The 17,722-nt window shown below is 50.4% G+C and overlaps 1 protein-coding gene across 4 annotated transcripts; it reads right to left on the reverse strand.

Moving 5' to 3' along the window:
• Positions 1-359: 359 nt before the first annotated feature.
• Positions 360-12,991, reverse strand: SLC38A7 (solute carrier family 38 member 7). Of its 4 annotated transcripts, none has more exons than XR_008423380.1 (13): positions 12,933-12,991; positions 12,226-12,359; positions 11,868-11,964; positions 10,686-11,089; positions 9,842-10,040; positions 9,461-9,605; positions 8,358-8,456; positions 7,720-7,777; positions 7,388-7,502; positions 5,890-6,037; positions 5,281-5,480; positions 4,371-4,951; positions 2,255-2,323 (listed from the first exon to the last, which is right to left on the reverse strand). XR_008423380.1 is itself a non-coding variant. In XM_019455746.2 (12 exons), the coding sequence occupies exons 3-12, from the start codon at positions 10,953-10,955 to the stop codon at positions 2,221-2,223; spliced, it is 1,392 nt and encodes a 463-aa protein (XP_019311291.1). In that variant the 5' UTR covers positions 10,956-11,089; positions 11,868-11,964; positions 12,226-12,923; the 3' UTR covers positions 360-2,220. The 4 variants fall into 4 exon arrangements, 1 of the variants encoding a protein (XP_019311291.1); XR_008423381.1 differs by having other exon boundaries at positions 12,226-12,356; positions 12,933-12,974; XM_019455746.2 differs by lacking the exon at positions 12,933-12,991 and having other exon boundaries at positions 360-2,323; positions 4,371-4,425; positions 12,226-12,923.
• Positions 12,992-17,722: the final 4,731 nt, after the last annotated feature.

The raw sequence follows: 17,722 nt of genomic DNA on the forward strand, positions 1-17,722 counted from the left end.
TCAGGAGTTGGAAGCTCACCCCAAAATGTGAGGTTGGCAAGAGACATGCAGCACAGAGGCCAGTCTGAGGCCACATGGAGCGGGGAAGACACAAGCAGGACTTAAACCAAGGACAGGAGCCCAGGGTAAATCCCCAGGTTGGCAGGCAGGGCCTGATGGGATGTGGAAGAGAGGGGAGGTACCAAGAACCACTCGCATGTTCCCGTCTTGGTCAGGGAAACACAGCAGGACTCATCCCTGACACAGGGGTCAAAGACGATGAAGCCAGAAGTGCCTGCCCCACCCCTTCTCCACCAGCCTACCTTCTTCCTGTCAGTGGTCTGGACTGTGTCCCCAGCACTGGACATAGGCCACAGAGCTCAGCAGCACAGTCTCTTTTTATTAGCCATCCTCTCTGGTATGAATGTGCACAAGTAGAAAAGAAACAGTAAAATACCCTGGCTGGGAGGGCAGGGCAGGGGGCTCCTGAGCTTAGGCCACATGGCCAGATTCCAGCTCCTTTTCCTGATGGGTCTGTTTCTGTACGAGGACTCCCCTTACACCCCCATCCCTTGACTGAGCATGGATGGACACTGGAAGGACCTGGTGCTGTGCAGGGGGCGGAGAGAAAACAGCACAGGGGGTCTGGCTCCAGGGGCTGAGGGGCTGAGAGATGTGAAGAAAGGTGAGTCATCCACTCCAGGACCAGAGCAGAACCCATCTGGCTGCGGCCAGTCTCTGCTTCTGTGGTCTCACTGCCCTGAGTGGAGGGCTGTGGGGTGGGGGTCCCTCTCACCCCTCGTACAGAGGTTTGGGGCAGGCAGGGCCAAGGAAATTCTAGGAGTTCCAGGTGGAGGAGGCCTGATTCAATGCCTGGCATTGGTCAAAGTGAACAGCCAAGGAGGGAAAACTGGGAATTGAGAATGGGAGAAGAGTGTCCCTCCTCACCCCACCTGGGGTACAACCCACATGTGACCTCGGTGTTGGGTCACTGAGGCCAGGTCTGGTGGGCCTGTGGAGCTGAGGAAGCTGACACGAGAGGGTTGGGCACAACTCCTGCCCCAGTGTTACATGAGCAGGAGAGACTGAGCTAGAAAACTGGGGGAGGGGCTGAAGAAATGCTGGGGGGAGGGAGCAGACAAGATCTGGACCAGAAGGGAAACTTCTAGACCGGCGTGACTACACTCAAGTGCTGCCCAGTCAGTGACAACTCGGCTGCTCTTCTTCTCTGTGGGCTATCCTGCTGGGGTTGCCAGGGGAGAGGGGAAGCAGAGGGCAGGCAGAGAGAAGCAGTCACTGAAAGAGAAGGTAACAGAGAGGCTCACCTGGACCCTGACCGGCCCAACCTGCGTGGGTTTGAAAGATTCCCAGCCTTCTCTCTTACCCACCCTGTGCCACAGAAATGAGGGGCTCATCTGGAATCTGAGTGAGATAAACAGACTTCCTGCCAAGGGGAAAGCTAACTGAGGAGTACTCACAGCACCGTGGTGGCACGGGACGGCCCCTGTCCTTTGGGTCAGAGCCGGGCTGGCACCGTTTGTAAACATTAGACTTGATGATGTCTGGAGATGGAGGAGGAGAGGGATGCCTGGACCCTCAGCTTTGGGGAAAGAGGGTGAGGCCTCAAAGTCTTGGGAGATGTCAATTAGCCACGGAAAAGAGGTCTACAGGTTCACTTTGGACCCAGGCTGGGGGTGGACAAGGCATGACTCTATCTACCTCTGTGCGTCTGTATGATTTTTGTGCTACCTTTGGAAATTGCCAGATCCCAGAGAAGTCATGGCTGGCCAAACGGCTGCCCAACTGGAGCAGGCACTGAGTCCCGGGATAATGAGCACAGGTCCTGCTCAGGACAGGGTGCTCTGTCGAGTGGCCCTTTGCCCATACTTTCTCCAAAGGAAAGTCAGGCTGCGGTCTTTTTTCTGAGATGTTTTGATCCTCCTCACCCATGTTTTTCAGAGGTGAAGTCGAGAGTTGAAGGACAGAGAAGGTTCTTCTGTGATACAAGACCTCCTCCCTCCATCCTGGCACTGCCAGGACTGGAGAGCAGGGGGAGCTGGGTCTGAGCCGTCCAGAGGTGTGAGGCCTGATTTTACTCCAGAACTGTTCTTGGAAAAGGATGTTCAGATGTCATCCTACCAGCGGTTGGGAATGATGCTGGACTCAAGGTGACCCCACAACTCTAAGAGATGGGCTCCTGGGTCCAGTGGCAAAGGCCATGTGTTGCCTGGGAGGCAGTGGTTATGCCAAGAGATCCACAAAGATGGCGTTGGCTGTGGTCTGGCCGAAGATGAAGGCTCCCAGGGTGACCAAGAGGACACCATAACTGACCAGCGCCCACCAGCTGTAAGGCAGGAGAGAGAGGCCTAGTCAGTCAACCTACCCTTGGCTTTGCAGACTTGTGTGTGTGTGTGTGTTAATTATTGTAATTACTTATAGCATTTCTCTAGTGAGTAGAGCACTTCCTACTTCTAAATGACTTTTCATACAAAGGTATGTGGGGCCAAGTGTAAGATCCAGTCCATGGGTCAGAAGACCAAGACCTAATGGAGCTCATTGACAGGTCACAGCAAGCCAAGGGCAGAACCAGGATTAGAATGCATGCCTCCTGATGGAAACGTGTTCAGGAAAAAGCAGGTCACATGGAGTGTGATCCATTCCATTTACAAAAAAAAGCGCAGACATCTGCAAATATATATATCAAATATAGTGACAAGGCAGTAAGAGGATACAACAGGGTATTGACATTAAGGATGACTCAAATTTTCTTCCTTACACTTGTACTTTTAAAGTTTTCTATAATGAACATTACTTCATTATAGAATTAAGTATATAGAATATGTAAATATAATTCTTTTAAAAAAGCTTACAAGCTGTTTTCAACCTCTGTACTATTCAAGGAAATGTGGATATTAAAACAATATTGTGTTTTTCATCTACTAGACTAACACAAATTTAAAAGGCTGTTCTGGGACGCCTGGTGGCTCAGTTGGTCAAGCGTGGGTTCATGGGTTCAAGCCCTGCATAGGGCTCTGTGTTAACAGCTTAGAGCCTGGAGCCTGCTCAGATTCTGTGTCTCCCTCTCTCTCTGCCCCTCCCCAGCTCACACTCTGTCTCTGTCTGTCTCTCTCTCAAAAATAAATAAATATTAAAAATTAAAAAAAAAAAGGGTGTTCTAGACAATACTGGCAGGGGTGTGGAGAACAGGGTACCCTCACTCTACTGCTAGGACTCTAACTGGTTTTCTAGAGGGAAATTTGAAACCATGTGCAGAAGTAAAAATGAGCATTGATCCAGCAACTTCTTTCTAAGAATTGATCCTAGTAAGATCCTCGAAACAGGTGTGTCAAGATGCACATGTATAAGAGTATTCACACATTCACACACTAGAACACTCCGCAGCCCTTAAAAAAGGGAAGAAGTGGATGGATCTTCTTGTGCTGACGTAGAGTGATCTCTAACACACATGGTTAAGTGAAAGGAAGCAAGTGGTAGAAAAGCATCTGGCATGAAGCCATTTTTGAAAAAACCAAACCAGACACAAAATTTCATGTGTTTGTGCATACGTATGCGTAGCTCTATGTATTTGGACATGTATGCACACACAGAAACAACTAGAAGACCATACTGATGACAGAGAGCTCTCAGGAGAAGGGATGTGGTGGGGAGTGGGCTGTAGGGGCAAGAGGAACTTCCACTTTTTTCTCTAAAGTCCTTCAGTAGCATTTAAACTGTCACAGCTAGCATGTGCCACCCGTTTCTTAGGTATTTAGACAACTCTTATGCCTTTTTTTTTTTTTAATTTTGTAACGTTTATTTATTTTTGAGACAGAGAGAGACAGAGCATGAACAGGGGAGGGTCAGAGAGAGAGAGGGAGACACAGAATCTGAAACAGGCTCCAGGCTCTGAGCTGTCAGCACAGAGCCTGACGCGGGGCTTGAACTCACGGACCGCGAGATCATGACCTGAGCCTAAGTTGGCCGCTTAACTGACTGAGCCACCCAGGCGCCCCAAGCCTTTTTTTTTTTTTAAAGGTATGAGGTTTGTCTTGTTTTTAAAATTTTTTAATGTTTATTTATTTTTGAGAGAAAGTGCGCACGCGCATGAGTGGGGGAGAGGCAGAAAGAGAGGGAGACACAGAATCTGAAGCAGGCTCCAGGCTCTGAGCTGTCAGCATAGAGCACGAAGCGGGGCTCGAACTCACAAACTGTGAGATCATGACCTGAGCTGAAGTCGGACACTTAGCTGACTGAGCCACCCAGGCGCCCCAAAAACTCTTCTGCTATTTTTAAGTCCACAGGTCTCTTGATCTCTCCCTGTTTTAAGTGCCCCCGCCCCCACCAGCCCATCCCTCATGTGGCACCTCCACACGCCCCGGGCTCTGCTTTACCTGGCTGGCTTGACTTCTTCCATCTCCGAGAGTTTGGCTTGAATGAGGCACAGCCCTGGAAGAGAAGACGTGGCCCCGAGAGCTCAGGCGGGCTCCTTCACTCAGGCCCACCCTCCCCCTTTACCAAGAGGTAGCGGTGAATGGAGAAAGGCCTGTGTTTACTCTTCACCTCTGCCCCACTCCATGCGCAGTCGGAGGCCTTGCATCTGCTCTCCCGGGAGAGGCCAGCGTCTGACAGGCTCTCCTCGGGCTGCAGGCGAGCCCCAGAGCCAAAGGGGCAGCCACGGAAGGGGATTCAACAGTAGCCCCCACCACCCCGAGGGCCCTTCCCAGGGCACTTCTGAGCAGATGTGGCCCCCCGCCCTGCTCCTCGCAAAGTGGCAAGGACTTTCAAGTTGGTCTCCTAGAGAGAAATAAGCTGGGTACAAAGGCAGAACTCATGGCTGGGCAGGTGGGAGCACTTCTTGGGGATCCGGTGGCAGACTTGTGTCTGAAACTTGGGTCTCCCGACTTCTGTATCCGGGTGCTGCCGCCAGACCCTGGCACTCTCTGGGCTGTAATGGGCTGAACCAGCCGGATCCCTAACAGTCAGGCAGCAACAGAGAAGCGAATGAAAGGTTAAGAGTGTAGGCTGTGCACCTAGACAGACTTGGGTCAGAAAAGTTGTTACTCAATGGTTGCGTCTGTTTAACCTCCTCACATCTCATCAACAGAATGGAGATAACATCTATCCCTTCTTTTCAGGAGGGGCAGGGGTTAGTGCAGAGCCTGAGGTGGGTGATTAGTAAGGGCTGGTGGTTACTCTCCTGGCAGGTAAGCAAGGGAGGAGTTGAGGCCGGGAGACCCTGGGAGCCGGTACTGCATGGGCGGGGCGGGGGGCGGTGTGCAGGGGGCGGGCACAGGTCCATACCTGGGAAGACAAAGATGAAGCAGGCAGCCAGGCCTCCGATGACTGAGATGACCTTGCCGATGTCAGGGATGAAGAGTGCCAGCAGCAGGGTGAGCAGGAACCAGACCAGAGTCTGGAGCACGCGTCGCCGCCGCTCCCGCCCGACGTCCTCCTCCACGGGCATCCCCTGGTAGCGCAGCCACAGGCCCTCGATCACCGCCCTGCCCACACAGAGAGTGTCTCAGAGGCCCCCACCTCCGGTTCACAGAGCCAGACCTCTGAGTGCGTAGACTAGGGGTAAGGCCCTAAGCGCTGATTCTGTTTCCTGTTCTGTGCAATGGGTCCAGCAGTACTCTTGTGGTTGCCACGGGGACTGGATGGGATGGTGGATGTGATGTGCTTAGGGCCTGGCTTGGCCCAGGACATGCTCACCTCGTGGGAACTGATGCTATTGTCCTCCTGAAAAGAAAGGGTCTGGGTACGCCGGAGGCTAGGTGTTCAGGAAAGGATCTGACTACAGGTTCTAAGAGGACTCACAAAAGGCCAAAGGACTATGTTCAAAGGGCTCTCAGGGGTGCTGAGGAGTCCTGGTGAGAGGGAGCACTCCCATGGGGTGGGGAGGGGGCTCACCGCCCACAGAAGTGCAGGATGGGGTAGGAGGTGAGCACGCTCAGGATGATGAAGGCACGGGCAACAGCCACAGCCATGTCCTCCGAGGGGTAGGATAGGAGCACATCGGGGTCCACAGCAGCTCCAAAGGTCAGGAAGCCACAGATGCCTGAGGACAGGGACAAGAGGGCTGGCAGGGGCAATCCTGGGAGGGTGAGGGGGATGGACCATTTACTCCAGGGTGCAACTCAGATGGGGAGGGTGCTGGAGCAGCTCTGGAGGCTGAGAGGGTGTCAGGCTGGGACCCGAGGCTTTGTCCCTGACTTCTCACATCCCCTCCCCACTGCCACCTTTGTCATCCTGAGCTCACCCAGCACGTTCCTGTTTCAGAACTTCTGCACTAACCTTCTGTCTGTCCAGCCCTTCGCACCCCTATCTCTTCACTATTCAGGTCACAGCTCTGGTGTCCCCTCCTCAGAGAATGAGTCCACCCTGCCCATCCACAATAACCCCTGACCTTGGGCGCTCACTCACAGCACCCTGCTCTATTTTCCTCAGAACTCTCCTGTGTGTGTGTGTGTATGTGTGTGTGTGTGTGTGTGTGTGTGTGTGTGTGTTTTCCTTTTACACTTATTCATTGTGTGTCTCTCCAGCCAGAACATGAGCCCCAGGAGGACAGGGACTTGGCCTATTTGCCCCTCTTGCTCCTGGCTTTGTCTTCAGAGGTAGAACAATGCTGGCCCCATAACACCTGTGGAAGGAATCACAGCCTGGTCTTCCTGTTCTGCTTTGTCATCCAAACCATTCCCCGCATGGCGCCCGCAGCCATGTTTTGTTGAGATGTGCCCCTGCTGGAAATGCTTCCTCTTGGGCTCCCCATAGTCCTCAGGCCCAACAGGACCTACTCCGGTCCCTGTCTGGCCTCCCTGCCTGCCCCCCACCCCCAAATCACCCCACTCCAGCTGCACAGCCCTGTCTGTCCCTGCCTCAGGGGCCTGGCATTTCCCGCCTCTCTGGAACACTCTTCTCTCAGCCCTTCAGATGCTCGCTCCTCATCTCTGGGGCTCCTCAGACAGGAGCCTCCTGTGAACCATGGAGGCTCTCACCACCTCTCCTAGTCCCACTCACAGCTTCCCTGTCTCACTGTTGTGGTGGCACTCCCCACTGTCTGGATGTCCTTACTGACTCCTGCCTTACTCTTGTAAGACCCTCTGGCTAGACTGTCAATTCCAGGTAAGCAGGACGAGGTCTGTCAATCTTCACGGCATCCCCTGTGCTGGGAACAGTTCCCGGCACTCACGAGGCACTGACTGACAGCTGCCAAGTGAATGGGTGAATACATCTCTCTCATTTGGGGGGGAGGAGGCCCAAGGCAGCCCAGGTTCAAGCCAATGCCTACAGAAGTGTTTGATATGCTGGGAATGCTGGGCTGTCCCCAGGAAAGCTTGGCCAGAGGACTTGGAGACAAAGAGGAAAAGTGGGAGCACTCCAAGCCCAGCCATCAGAGGGGAGCACTCACCCGTGCCCATGTAGACAGCGAGGGCTATGACCATGGCGGCTGTCACCACCCCACCCCAGGTCTTCACCTTGGGCTGCCGCATGCTATTGAAGACTGGCACACTGCTCACGTGGCACTGTTAGGGTGAAGGTCACAGTTATGGTGGGGAAGTGACCCCTTCCCAGTTTCCAGAGGGAGGCAGTTTGGGGACAAAGGCACCAGGGACAAAGGACAAGTCCCAGTGCTCTGACTCTGTCTTTCCTCCCAGGATGTCCCCATCCTCCCTATAATGTGGGTTCCTGCCCAGGGTGGGGAGTGAGCTAAGAGGACAATAGGAACCTTGCAACTGGCACCTGAAATCCGAAGCAGATGGTGGGCATAGCATTGAACACGGCTACCCAGGAAGCTGGCCTGTGGACAAACACACAAAGAGTCTGCTGCTTGTGAATCCCACAGAGCCACCAACCGCCCCATGTCCTTACTCTTCACTCATCTCACCATGGCCTCCACCAACCACTATTCTACACATTCAACCCCCTTAAGTCTGGAAACAGGGAGAGGGCACATCTCCATTTCACAGGTCTGTACACTGAGACTCTGGAAGACCCTCCTGGGACCAAAATCCAGAATTTCTGGTTGCTGCACTGGAGTTGCTTTCCTTTTTCTTTCAAAAACAAGAAATTTTTTTTTTTTTTTAAAATGAGAAAACAGATTCATCCTCATACAGAAATTACAGATAAGGACAAGTTGCAAAAATATGCAATTCTACCCTGGTAGTCTCCATAACTGGAGGCCAAGTCTTACAATGGCTTATCTGTTGGATATTGGATATTGGATGTTGGTTCTCACTCTTGCCTCCTTTCTCCAATGACCAACAAGTCAAGCTCTGGTGACCTAATGAGCTTTAAAAAGAGCACCTGTATGGCCTTTTGATGTCTGACCCAGTACTTCCTGGAGCCCAAGTAGCGACTTCCTTGGGGTTCTTACCCACCTAGTCAGGATGTCCCCTGGGGTCATCTCTTTATCTGGCCAGATATATTTGATGATAATGATGGCAGTGACGTACCAGGTGCCCACGACGCTCAAGAAGCTGCCAGAAAGAATGGTTTGAGTTTCCTCTTCCCCAGCCCCAGCTGCCCTCTCTCTGATTGCACCCCAGGGGTATCTACCCTCAGCTCTAGTGACCACAGTGTCTACTGAATAAACTGGGAGATTATTCCAAACAAAGATTAAAAAAATCCATGAGAAATAAGCTTTAGAGGGGCGCCTGGCTGGCTCAGTCAGAAAAGCATGTGACTCCTGATCTTGGGGTCATGAGTTTGAGCCCCACGTTGGGTGTATAGATTATTTATTATAGATAAATAAACTTAAAAAAAAAAAAGAAATAGGTTTTAGAGAAACCAGTCACAGCTTGGAGGGAGCTGGACCGCAAGAGGGGACCAGACTAACATTTCTGACCATTAGGCAATGCACTGGTTCGGCTTAGAGGTCTGGGCTTCAAAGCATATGTGTTTCTTCCATCAGTGCAGCCCTCACTTGGTGACTGCTACAAGGGCCTTTGAGAAGTAGGAGCCGCTGGAGGTAAAAGGGCTGAAGATTCAAATACGGGGATGTCAACATTAAAGGGGACCTTGGAGGCAGCCAAGTGTGACCCTGCCAATTGTGGATCACAGGAAATGGCTCAGAATTACACAGCTTTTCAGACCCTGAGCCAGGAAGCCAGTCCTGTCTCTTCATACTAAGCTGCATGGAAGATGGGGCCAGGCTTTACAATTCCAAATGATAAAAAATCCCCTCCTCCCTGGGAAAGCCAAGGTCCTGGCCTGGAAGCTCCCTTCACACTCCTGATAACCACCTGTCTCTTCTGTGACAAGGACATTTGGAACAGGATCTCTCACTATGCAAAGGGCCACTGTCTCCCTTGATGCAGACACAAAAGGAAATCTTATGCTGGTGGCCTTGCGAGCCATGGTCCACGCTGCCTTGCCCACTTTGGCTGCCCAGAAGGAGAGGGGTTCTCCAGCAGTGCCTGGGCCTTTAGCTGTGTGTGATTAGAGCTTCTGTCTGGCCTGGGTTGGGGTGGAGCCTCCGAACCTGGCATACTTCTGGAAGCCGATCTCTCTGGGGATGGAAAGGGGCAGGATGAAGAGGAAGGCAGTGAGGCTGATAGTGAACTTTCGGTCTGTGTACCAGGAGCTGCTGCCGGCCCCCTCAGGCTCCTTTGCCATCACGGCTATAACTGCACAGGGAGGAAGGAGGGAATGTCATGTCAGGCTCCTGCAGGCTGTGGCCCTCCTGCTCTGCTGAGCCTCAGGGCCTCCATCTGTCTAATGGGCTCAGCAGCCAGGAGGGAGGATTCACAGAAGAAGGCTGGACCCAGGCTAGGCCTTGGGCAGGTGTTCGTGCCCATTCCTCCACCCAGGATCCCGAGGGCCGAGCGGGAGGGATGAAGTAGGTACTGAGGGGGAACCTCACTCTTGTCTTGTTGGTCCCCGATGATGATGAGGAAGGCGATGCAGGTGCCGAAAGTGTAAATGGCAATGGTCACCTCACACAGCACGCCTGTCAGTTTGCCACACACAGCCCACACCACCTCCTGGTAGGTCCTCTCATTGCTGGCCTGGGAGCAGTAGGCCAGGATGACAAGGCCGCTGATGATGAAGACCAGCATGCCCTGCAAGCAGGACAGAGCCACAGGGTGTGGGACAGGCCTGGCAACAAAGGGCTGCCTGATCTTGCTCAGCATTTACTAGGCCAATGCCTACTGCCAGTTTGGTAAATAAGCCTCATCTTGTAGGCAACTTTACCAGATTGCTGGAGGCTGCCGAGTTGAGATTTTCTTTAAAAACAGAAGAAGTTTTGTGGAAAATTTCAAATACACACAAGAGGGACAAAATGGTATCATGAACCACCATGCACCCATCACTCAGCTTCAAAAATAATCAACTCATGGCTCATCTTGTTTCCCTCTGCCACTCTGGATTATGTTGAAGGAAATACAAGCTATCAAATCATTTCACCAGTAAATATTCCAGCATGTAGTTCTAAAAGGTAAGAGCCCACTTTTTAAACATAAACTACAAAATTATTAAATATGCAGTCGATGTCCAAACTGCTGGGAAGCCTTCTGCAGCCTCACCTGGGCTCAGATGAAAGAGTGCTGGGATAGGTTAGTAATGTCTGCCAAAGGTGAGGGTGGGAGCAGTGGTAGCCTGTGTCACTGACTGACTATCCTTGAGGCAAAGCCTCCCTTCCAAGGTAAAGAGCTCAGACCCAACACCTGAACTGCATTTCTGGCCCTTACGGCCAGCACACTCACCATCTGCAGTGTGATGCCGGCTGCCACGCCCCCTGCAGTGCTGAAAGCCGCCGGGAAGTTGAGCAGCCCTGCACCCAGGCAGGCATTGACGACGATGAAGATGGCCCCAATTGTGGAAGTGGTGCCTCTGCCCAGACTCTCAAGAGACGCCTCCCCTTCACTCTTGGGGGCTGTGTCCACGCAGGGACTCTGCAGCAGACGGGCCCGCTCCCCGGAGTCTGTGCTCAGACCCCACTCGCCAAGGTCATTGTTGATGCTGACCTGGGCCATGGCCCTCGGAGCCCTCTTCCCACGGGGTCTGTGGATTCTGCCTCACAACCACATCCCCTGGGCAGCTGGAGGGTGGCACTAGCCTGTTTGGGGCTGTTATCCTAGGAGGCCTGTGAGCTCTGGCTCTTCTCAACCTAGATGGGAAACACAGGTACTACTGTTATCCTGAGATGGGCACAGAACGCTGAAACAACATTCCCAAGGTCATATGGCTGACATTCAAACCCAGGTGTGCCTCTGCAGAACACTGCATTTGGGTGTCACAGTGTATGGTGGCAGAGGCAGAAATATATCTGATGTAAAGCCTGCTTGCTTCAGGCTTAGAGACCCATAGGTAAATAAGTCCTAAACCTAAGAGAGCGGAATACTAACACATCAGCACTACGGAGAGGCTACACTCCTGTTGGGCAGAAGTATCTTGGACATATCTTATCTCATTCAGTCCTTATCACAGTGGTCATAAGGTTCAGAGAGATCATATCGTTGACCCAGGGTCACATGCTAGCAAAAGGCAGAGCAGGATTTGGGTCTAAATCTATCTGGCCTCCCAGCCTGTTTCCACACCACAGGGTTTGCAATCGCAGCCCTCACCTAGAAGTGTGGGTATTTCAATATATTACAATCCAACATACTGCCCTCTAGCCCAGAGTCTAAATTCTGTGTAGCTTGCAAAGCCCTTGAAAATTCAAGGCTAACTCTCACTCTTCTCCCTTGTGACTGACCTAACCATTGCCTATCAGAGAGGCGTCTCTCTGATGCCCTCAGCACACTGAGGGGTTTAGAATGGCTAATGAGGCCACCGCCCACCCCCAGGTCGTCGGATGCTTCTCATTGCTTCTCCTGGTGATGGATGAACAAAGATGGGAACCATACGTTCATGAGAGGGAAAAAAGAGAGTTTGGGTGCTCTCACCAAGCATGCAACCAAGGGACACAGCTCCAGAGGAAATATCTCTCTGCTGGCTCCAAGTCCAGAAAGATCAGATGCCACAGGCTTCCTCTTATGCAACCTGTTACTCAACCAGTAACACAGCAAAAAAAAAAAAAAAAAAAAAAAAAATCAAAGCTGTGAGTAGTGGAGGCAGAGAGCTCTGGGCTCCCAGGTTTCCAGCATAGCTCAAGAAAGAGCCCTGCAAAGTCAGGGCTCCCAGAGCTGTGAGACCCCCTCCTCCACCCTGCTTACATCTCAGACACAGAGGTCTCTGCACTGGTCCAAGATCTCTTGGCTGTCCTTCCATGAGAAGTCCCCGGTTCCATTGTCCCCACCTTACCTTCTCCTTCCGCCTGATGGGCTATGGTGGAGGGTGTGTTGTTCTTACAGCTCCTTCTCGAAGACCTGGGATCTGATTTTCCTCACTTCCCTCTCTGGCCCCAATTTCTTCTTCAAGACTTTATCTAAAATCTGCTGTCAGTGGAGAGAAGAGTGTGAGCTGTTTCTGCGTTGGTCAGCAGAGCGTCAGCAGCTCTGACGTTAACTCAATAATGGAGCACCAGATCAGTTAGAGGAACAGGCCCAGGGAAGGAAAGAGGCTAGACTAATGTCACAGCAGATAGTCGGCAGAACCAGAAAAATGATGTCCACAGGCTCAGGCCAGAGCTGTAACCATTGCAATAGGCCCTCTCAGATCCCAACCGGAGTGGGTTCCCAGTCCAGTCTGGGGCTGGATCCCAGAAATAAGCAGGGAGGGCTGCACTGGGAGGTGGGTTAGGGCACAACCGGAGCGGAGGGGCAGATCCCCAGGCCCCAAGCGAGGCGAGTGGGCTGCTGTTAGGTAAGCTAGGAAGGCGCTTCAGGCCTAGCACTAGGTGGAAACAGTCCGAACTACGGCACCGCGGCAAAGCCGGTCCTCTTGAGGGCTGGCGGGGGACCGACGACGCCGGGCTTCGGAGCCCCGCACGGAGTGGGCAGGGCTCTAGACAGCTGGGGTCCGAGACTTAACACTTCCACCCTCCACCGCCTCCACCTCCTACCACCTACCTAAGGTGCTTCCCACCCGAGCCGGCTGCAGAGACACGTGAGCCGAGGTCACATGACAGCCAGGGCTCAGGCGGGCCGCGGGAGACGCTGGAAGTTGTAGTTTTCTGCAGGCTTTAGGCTTGGATGGCACCAGCCCTCTGAATCCTCAACCACACATTTGCTGCGAGCCACTCTCCGCTCCCAGACCACCATGCATAACCTGTTAGTTATCTATCTATCTATCTATATGTATCTATATATACGTATCTATAAACATATATATGTATCTATATATGTATATACACATATATACATGTATATACATATATAAGTATATATACACATATATATGTATATATATATATATGTTTTTAATGTTTATTTATTTTTGAAAGAGAGAGACAGAGCACAAGCAGGGAGGGACAGAGAGAGAGGGAGACACAGAATACAAAGCAGGCTCTAGGCTCTGAGCTGTCAGCACAGAGCCTGACACGGGGCTGGAACCCTTGAGACCCGTGAGAGCATGACCCGAGCTACCCAGTCTTCCCTATCCTGTTAGTTTTAATCCTGGTCTCTTAGCCAAAGCGAAACACTCCTCCTTCCTTTTAGGAAGAATATTAGGAGCTTTGGTGTCTTTGCCAGGCCCAGGAACTGGACAAAAGCGATTTGGCCTCATTATCCTCCTGTGTCTCCCTCCTGGCCTCAGACCCGCAACCAGTGACCCTGGAGTTTCTTTCACTGACAGTGAGGGACCACTTTTACCCACTTGAGCTGTGTGATCTTTCCTGTGAGAGGACTGGTCTGAGTATTGTTCATGGCCATAACCTCAGGGCCTAGATGCTAAAACAGTTTCTGAGGTATCTAGTTACTCATATAAAAAAAATATTTGTGGAATGAGGGAATGGGTGTCCAGAGCCCTGGCTTCTGTTCCTGGTTGTGTGCAACATTTTCAAGTTGTCACGTAATCTTTGCCATTCCAATGTCCTGGGTCTGTCTTATGAGAATATGCTCTCCACTACATGTATCTGTCCATGAATCAAGACCTCACTGATGAGGGAACACAGGAAATACCACATAACCCAAGTCATCTTTAACTGAAACTTTTTTTTTTTTAATTTTTTTTGACATTTATTTATTTTTGAGACAGAGAGAGACAGAGCATGAACGGGGGAGGGTCAGAGAGAGGGAGACACAGAATCTGAAACAGGCTCCAGGCTCTGAGCTTTCAGCACAGAGCCCGACGCGGGGCTCGAACTCACGGACCGTGAGATCATGACCTGAGCCGAAGTCGGCCGCTTAACCGACTGAGCCACCCAGGCGCCCCTAACTGAAACTTTTATTGAGATCGCTGTGGATTCATATGCAGTTATAAGACATAATATGGGGGTGCCTGGGTGGCTCAGTTGGTTAAGGGTCTGACTCTTGGTTTTGGCTTAGGTCATGATCTCATGGTTGGTGAGACCAAGCTCTGCGTTGGGCTCCGTGCTGACAGTGCAGAGCCTGCTTGAGAGTCTCTCTCTCTTGTCCCTCCCCCCTTGCTTCTGCTGTCTCTCAAATTAAATGAATAGACTTAAAAAAGCAAAAACAGGGGCACTGGGTAGCTCAGTCAGTTAAACGACTGACTACAGTTCAGGTCATGATCTCGAGGTTTATGGGTTCGAGCCCCATGTCAGGCTCTGTGCTGACAGCTCAGAGCCTGGAGCCTGTTTCGGATTCTGTGTCTCCCTCTCTCTCTGCCCCTCCCCTGTTCACGCTCTGTCTCTGTCTCAAGAATAAATATTTAAAAAAATTAAATAAAAAAAAATGGAATCAAACAGTTTGTAACTTAGGACTGGTTTTCTGCACTTAATTCCCCAGAGACACATCCAAGTTGTCGTGTAGGTCTTATTATTGAGTAGTATTTTGTGGTGTGTATGTACCAGTTTGTGTAATCACTTGCTGAAGGATAGCTGAGCTGTTTGCAAGTTTTGTTCTGTTTTTTAAGAAATTGCTACACTCAACAGGCGGCTCTCGAACTCAACCCTGAGATCAAGCTTCCCATGCTTTTCCCAACTGAGCCAGCCAGGCACCCCTGCAAGTTTTTGAAACAAGTAACTTTATTGAGCTTCATTATGCATTTTACCGCAAGATTCACCCTTGTAAAGTGTCCAATACAGTGGTGTTTGCTATGTTCAGAATTTTGCAACCTACCCAGTCTCAGAGCATTGTCATCACTCTCTCAAAAACTCTGTAATCATTAGTAGTCACTTTCTACTCCTTCCTGTAGGCCCTTGGAAACTACAAACCTACTCTGTGCTTCTATGGAGTTGCCCAGTATTGCCATTTCACAAAAATAGTCACTTGTGACTTTTTGTTGAATATGTGACTTTTAAAGAAATATTTATTTTGAGAGAGAGAGAGAGAGAGAGAGAGAGACACACACACACACAAGTGAGGGAGGAGCAGAGAAAGAGGGAGACAGAGAATCCCAAGCAGGCTCTATGGTGCCAGAGCAGAGCCCGATGCAGGGCTCCAACTTAAACCTTGAGATCATGACCTGAGCAGGAACCAAGAGTCAGACACACTTAACTGACTGAGCCACCCAGGCAACTCCCCTTTTTTAAAGTAGGTTCCATGCCCAACGTGGGGCTTGAACTCACGACCCTGAGATCAAGAGTTGGATGCTCTACCGACTGAGCCAGGCAGTTGCCCGTAACTTTTTTTTTTTTAATTAGAAAAGAGCAAATTTTAAAAGTAAGACAAATTACTTAAGGTAAAAGTGGACATAATTGTACAGTGATCTTTAGAAAATGAACATGTAGGATTTTTAGATGCATCCAAAGAACATCCACCTCAGAGAGAGATTGACATATGTGACTTTCTTATCACATATATTTTGCCTTCTTTCACTCAGCATACTGTTTTCAAGATTCACCAATGTTGAGGAATATATTAGCACTTCATTCCTTAAAATTTTTTTTTAACATTTATTTATTTTTAAGAGGGAGAGCATAAGTGAGGGAGGGGCAGAGGAGAAGAGAGAGAGAGAGAGAGAGAGAGAGAGAGAGAGAGAGAGAGAGAGAGAGAATCTGAAGCAGGCTCCACGCTGTCAGTGCAGCACCCAATATGAGGACTGAACTCATAACTGTGAGATCATGACCTGAGCCCAAGTCAGACACTTAACTGACTGCACCACCCAGGTGCCCCTGGACTTTGGTTGTTTAGATGTAAGCTTGAAGAAGTCTAAGAGTACCGAAGGACTGGTCCATGGGTCAGCTATATGTGAACCACCTAGGAAGTTTTTATTAAAAAAAAAAAAAAAAGATTCCCCAGCCTTATCTCAGACATATTGAGTCAGAATGCCCAAAGGTAAGACCAGGGAACCAATAATTTAAAAATCAATCCAGGGGCGCCTGGGTGGCTCCGTCGGTTAAGCATCTGACTTCGGCTCAGGTCATGATCTCACGGTCCGTGAGTTTGACCCCGCGTCGGGCTCTGTGCTGACAGCTCAGAGCCTGGGGCCTGTTTCAGATTCTGTGTCTCCCTCTCTCTCTGCCCTTCCCCTGTTCATGCTCTGTCTCTGTCTCAAAAATAAATAAACGTTAAAAAAAAAATTTAAAAATCAATCCAGTTTGGGGGACGATTAGACCTTAAATTATAACAGAACAAAGGCAAGACTATTCTGAGTGGGCAATCTCCTCCACCAGGTGGAAGAATGTTAACATTTTAGACTCTAAGAAACCAGGAAAAGGTGAAGCAAACAGCCTGAACAGTGGAGAGAAGCATCAGGTTCACATCCCCCAGCTCTGTTTTCAGTGAGGAACGGGACTTAGTCCAGTCCAGGGTGAGCTGGTAATACATGGGTTTAAAAATAACAAGTCAGCAGGGCAGTTAAGTTCCCTTTTTGGTTGAGGTTTTGGCAGCCAACCTTCAACCTTTCAGCTCCAGACAAGGAGACTTAAAGCAGTTTCTCCTAACCTAGGCAGTTAGTTCCTTTATGGATCAATTAATGTTCATTTTATTTAAAGATATTTCCAAAGACATCCAGTGATCCAGTCCATTCACTTTTCCTTTTACCACTGTGGTGTTTCCATTAGCAGAGGAGCCAAGGGTCAGGAGTGACCTCCCCATGCACTGTGTCCCTCAGGGAGTGAGGAGAAACAAGAGCCCACTTTCCCCTCCCAACAACTGTCAGAACACCGTGGATGGCCTCTGAGCCTGACTCCTGTTCCACTGTCTGTCTGGCCAGTAGCCGTCCCATCTTGAATGGCTCCTAGCACGAAGCAGAGGGGACAGAATAGCCTTGGGTAGGACTGATGCTAAGCAGATGCCACTAGGGCGAGAAGTCTGCTGACAGAGCACATGACTTCAGGCTAAAGGCCCCACACTGGCAATCTATTGCTTGCATCTTGCTTACAAATCATTAAAAAAAAAATTGAATTAGTTACCAACTTTTAAGCATCAATTGGCCTCCCATAAAAACAAGGATTTTCATTTTATTAAAAAAACTTAAGACCCACAACCCTAAACTTTTGGTTCTTGCAGTGCTGTCACTTCCCTGCCAGTCAATACCGAGACGAAGGCTGCTTACCAGTCATGATCTCATCTCTAGTTCACATCAGTTTTAATTTACATCACTGTTTATATTACCTGCTTAGCTCCTGTAGGCACCTAGTCACCACTGCCCACCCACCCCCCTTCTTCATCCCTGCTCTATCTATAGGTTCCTTTGGGGTATTCCACATGTCCCCCCAAATCTAAAGGATTATACCTGCATTTTCAACATCGCTGGACTGGACATGCCGAATGGCAAGACAAAGACGTGGCTTCAG

Source organism: Panthera pardus, unplaced genomic scaffold, assembly GCF_024362965.1.
Source record: "Panthera pardus isolate Hobbes unplaced genomic scaffold, ASM2436296v1 HiC_scaffold_18, whole genome shotgun sequence".
NCBI classification, from domain to species: domain Eukaryota; kingdom Metazoa; phylum Chordata; class Mammalia; order Carnivora; family Felidae; genus Panthera; species Panthera pardus.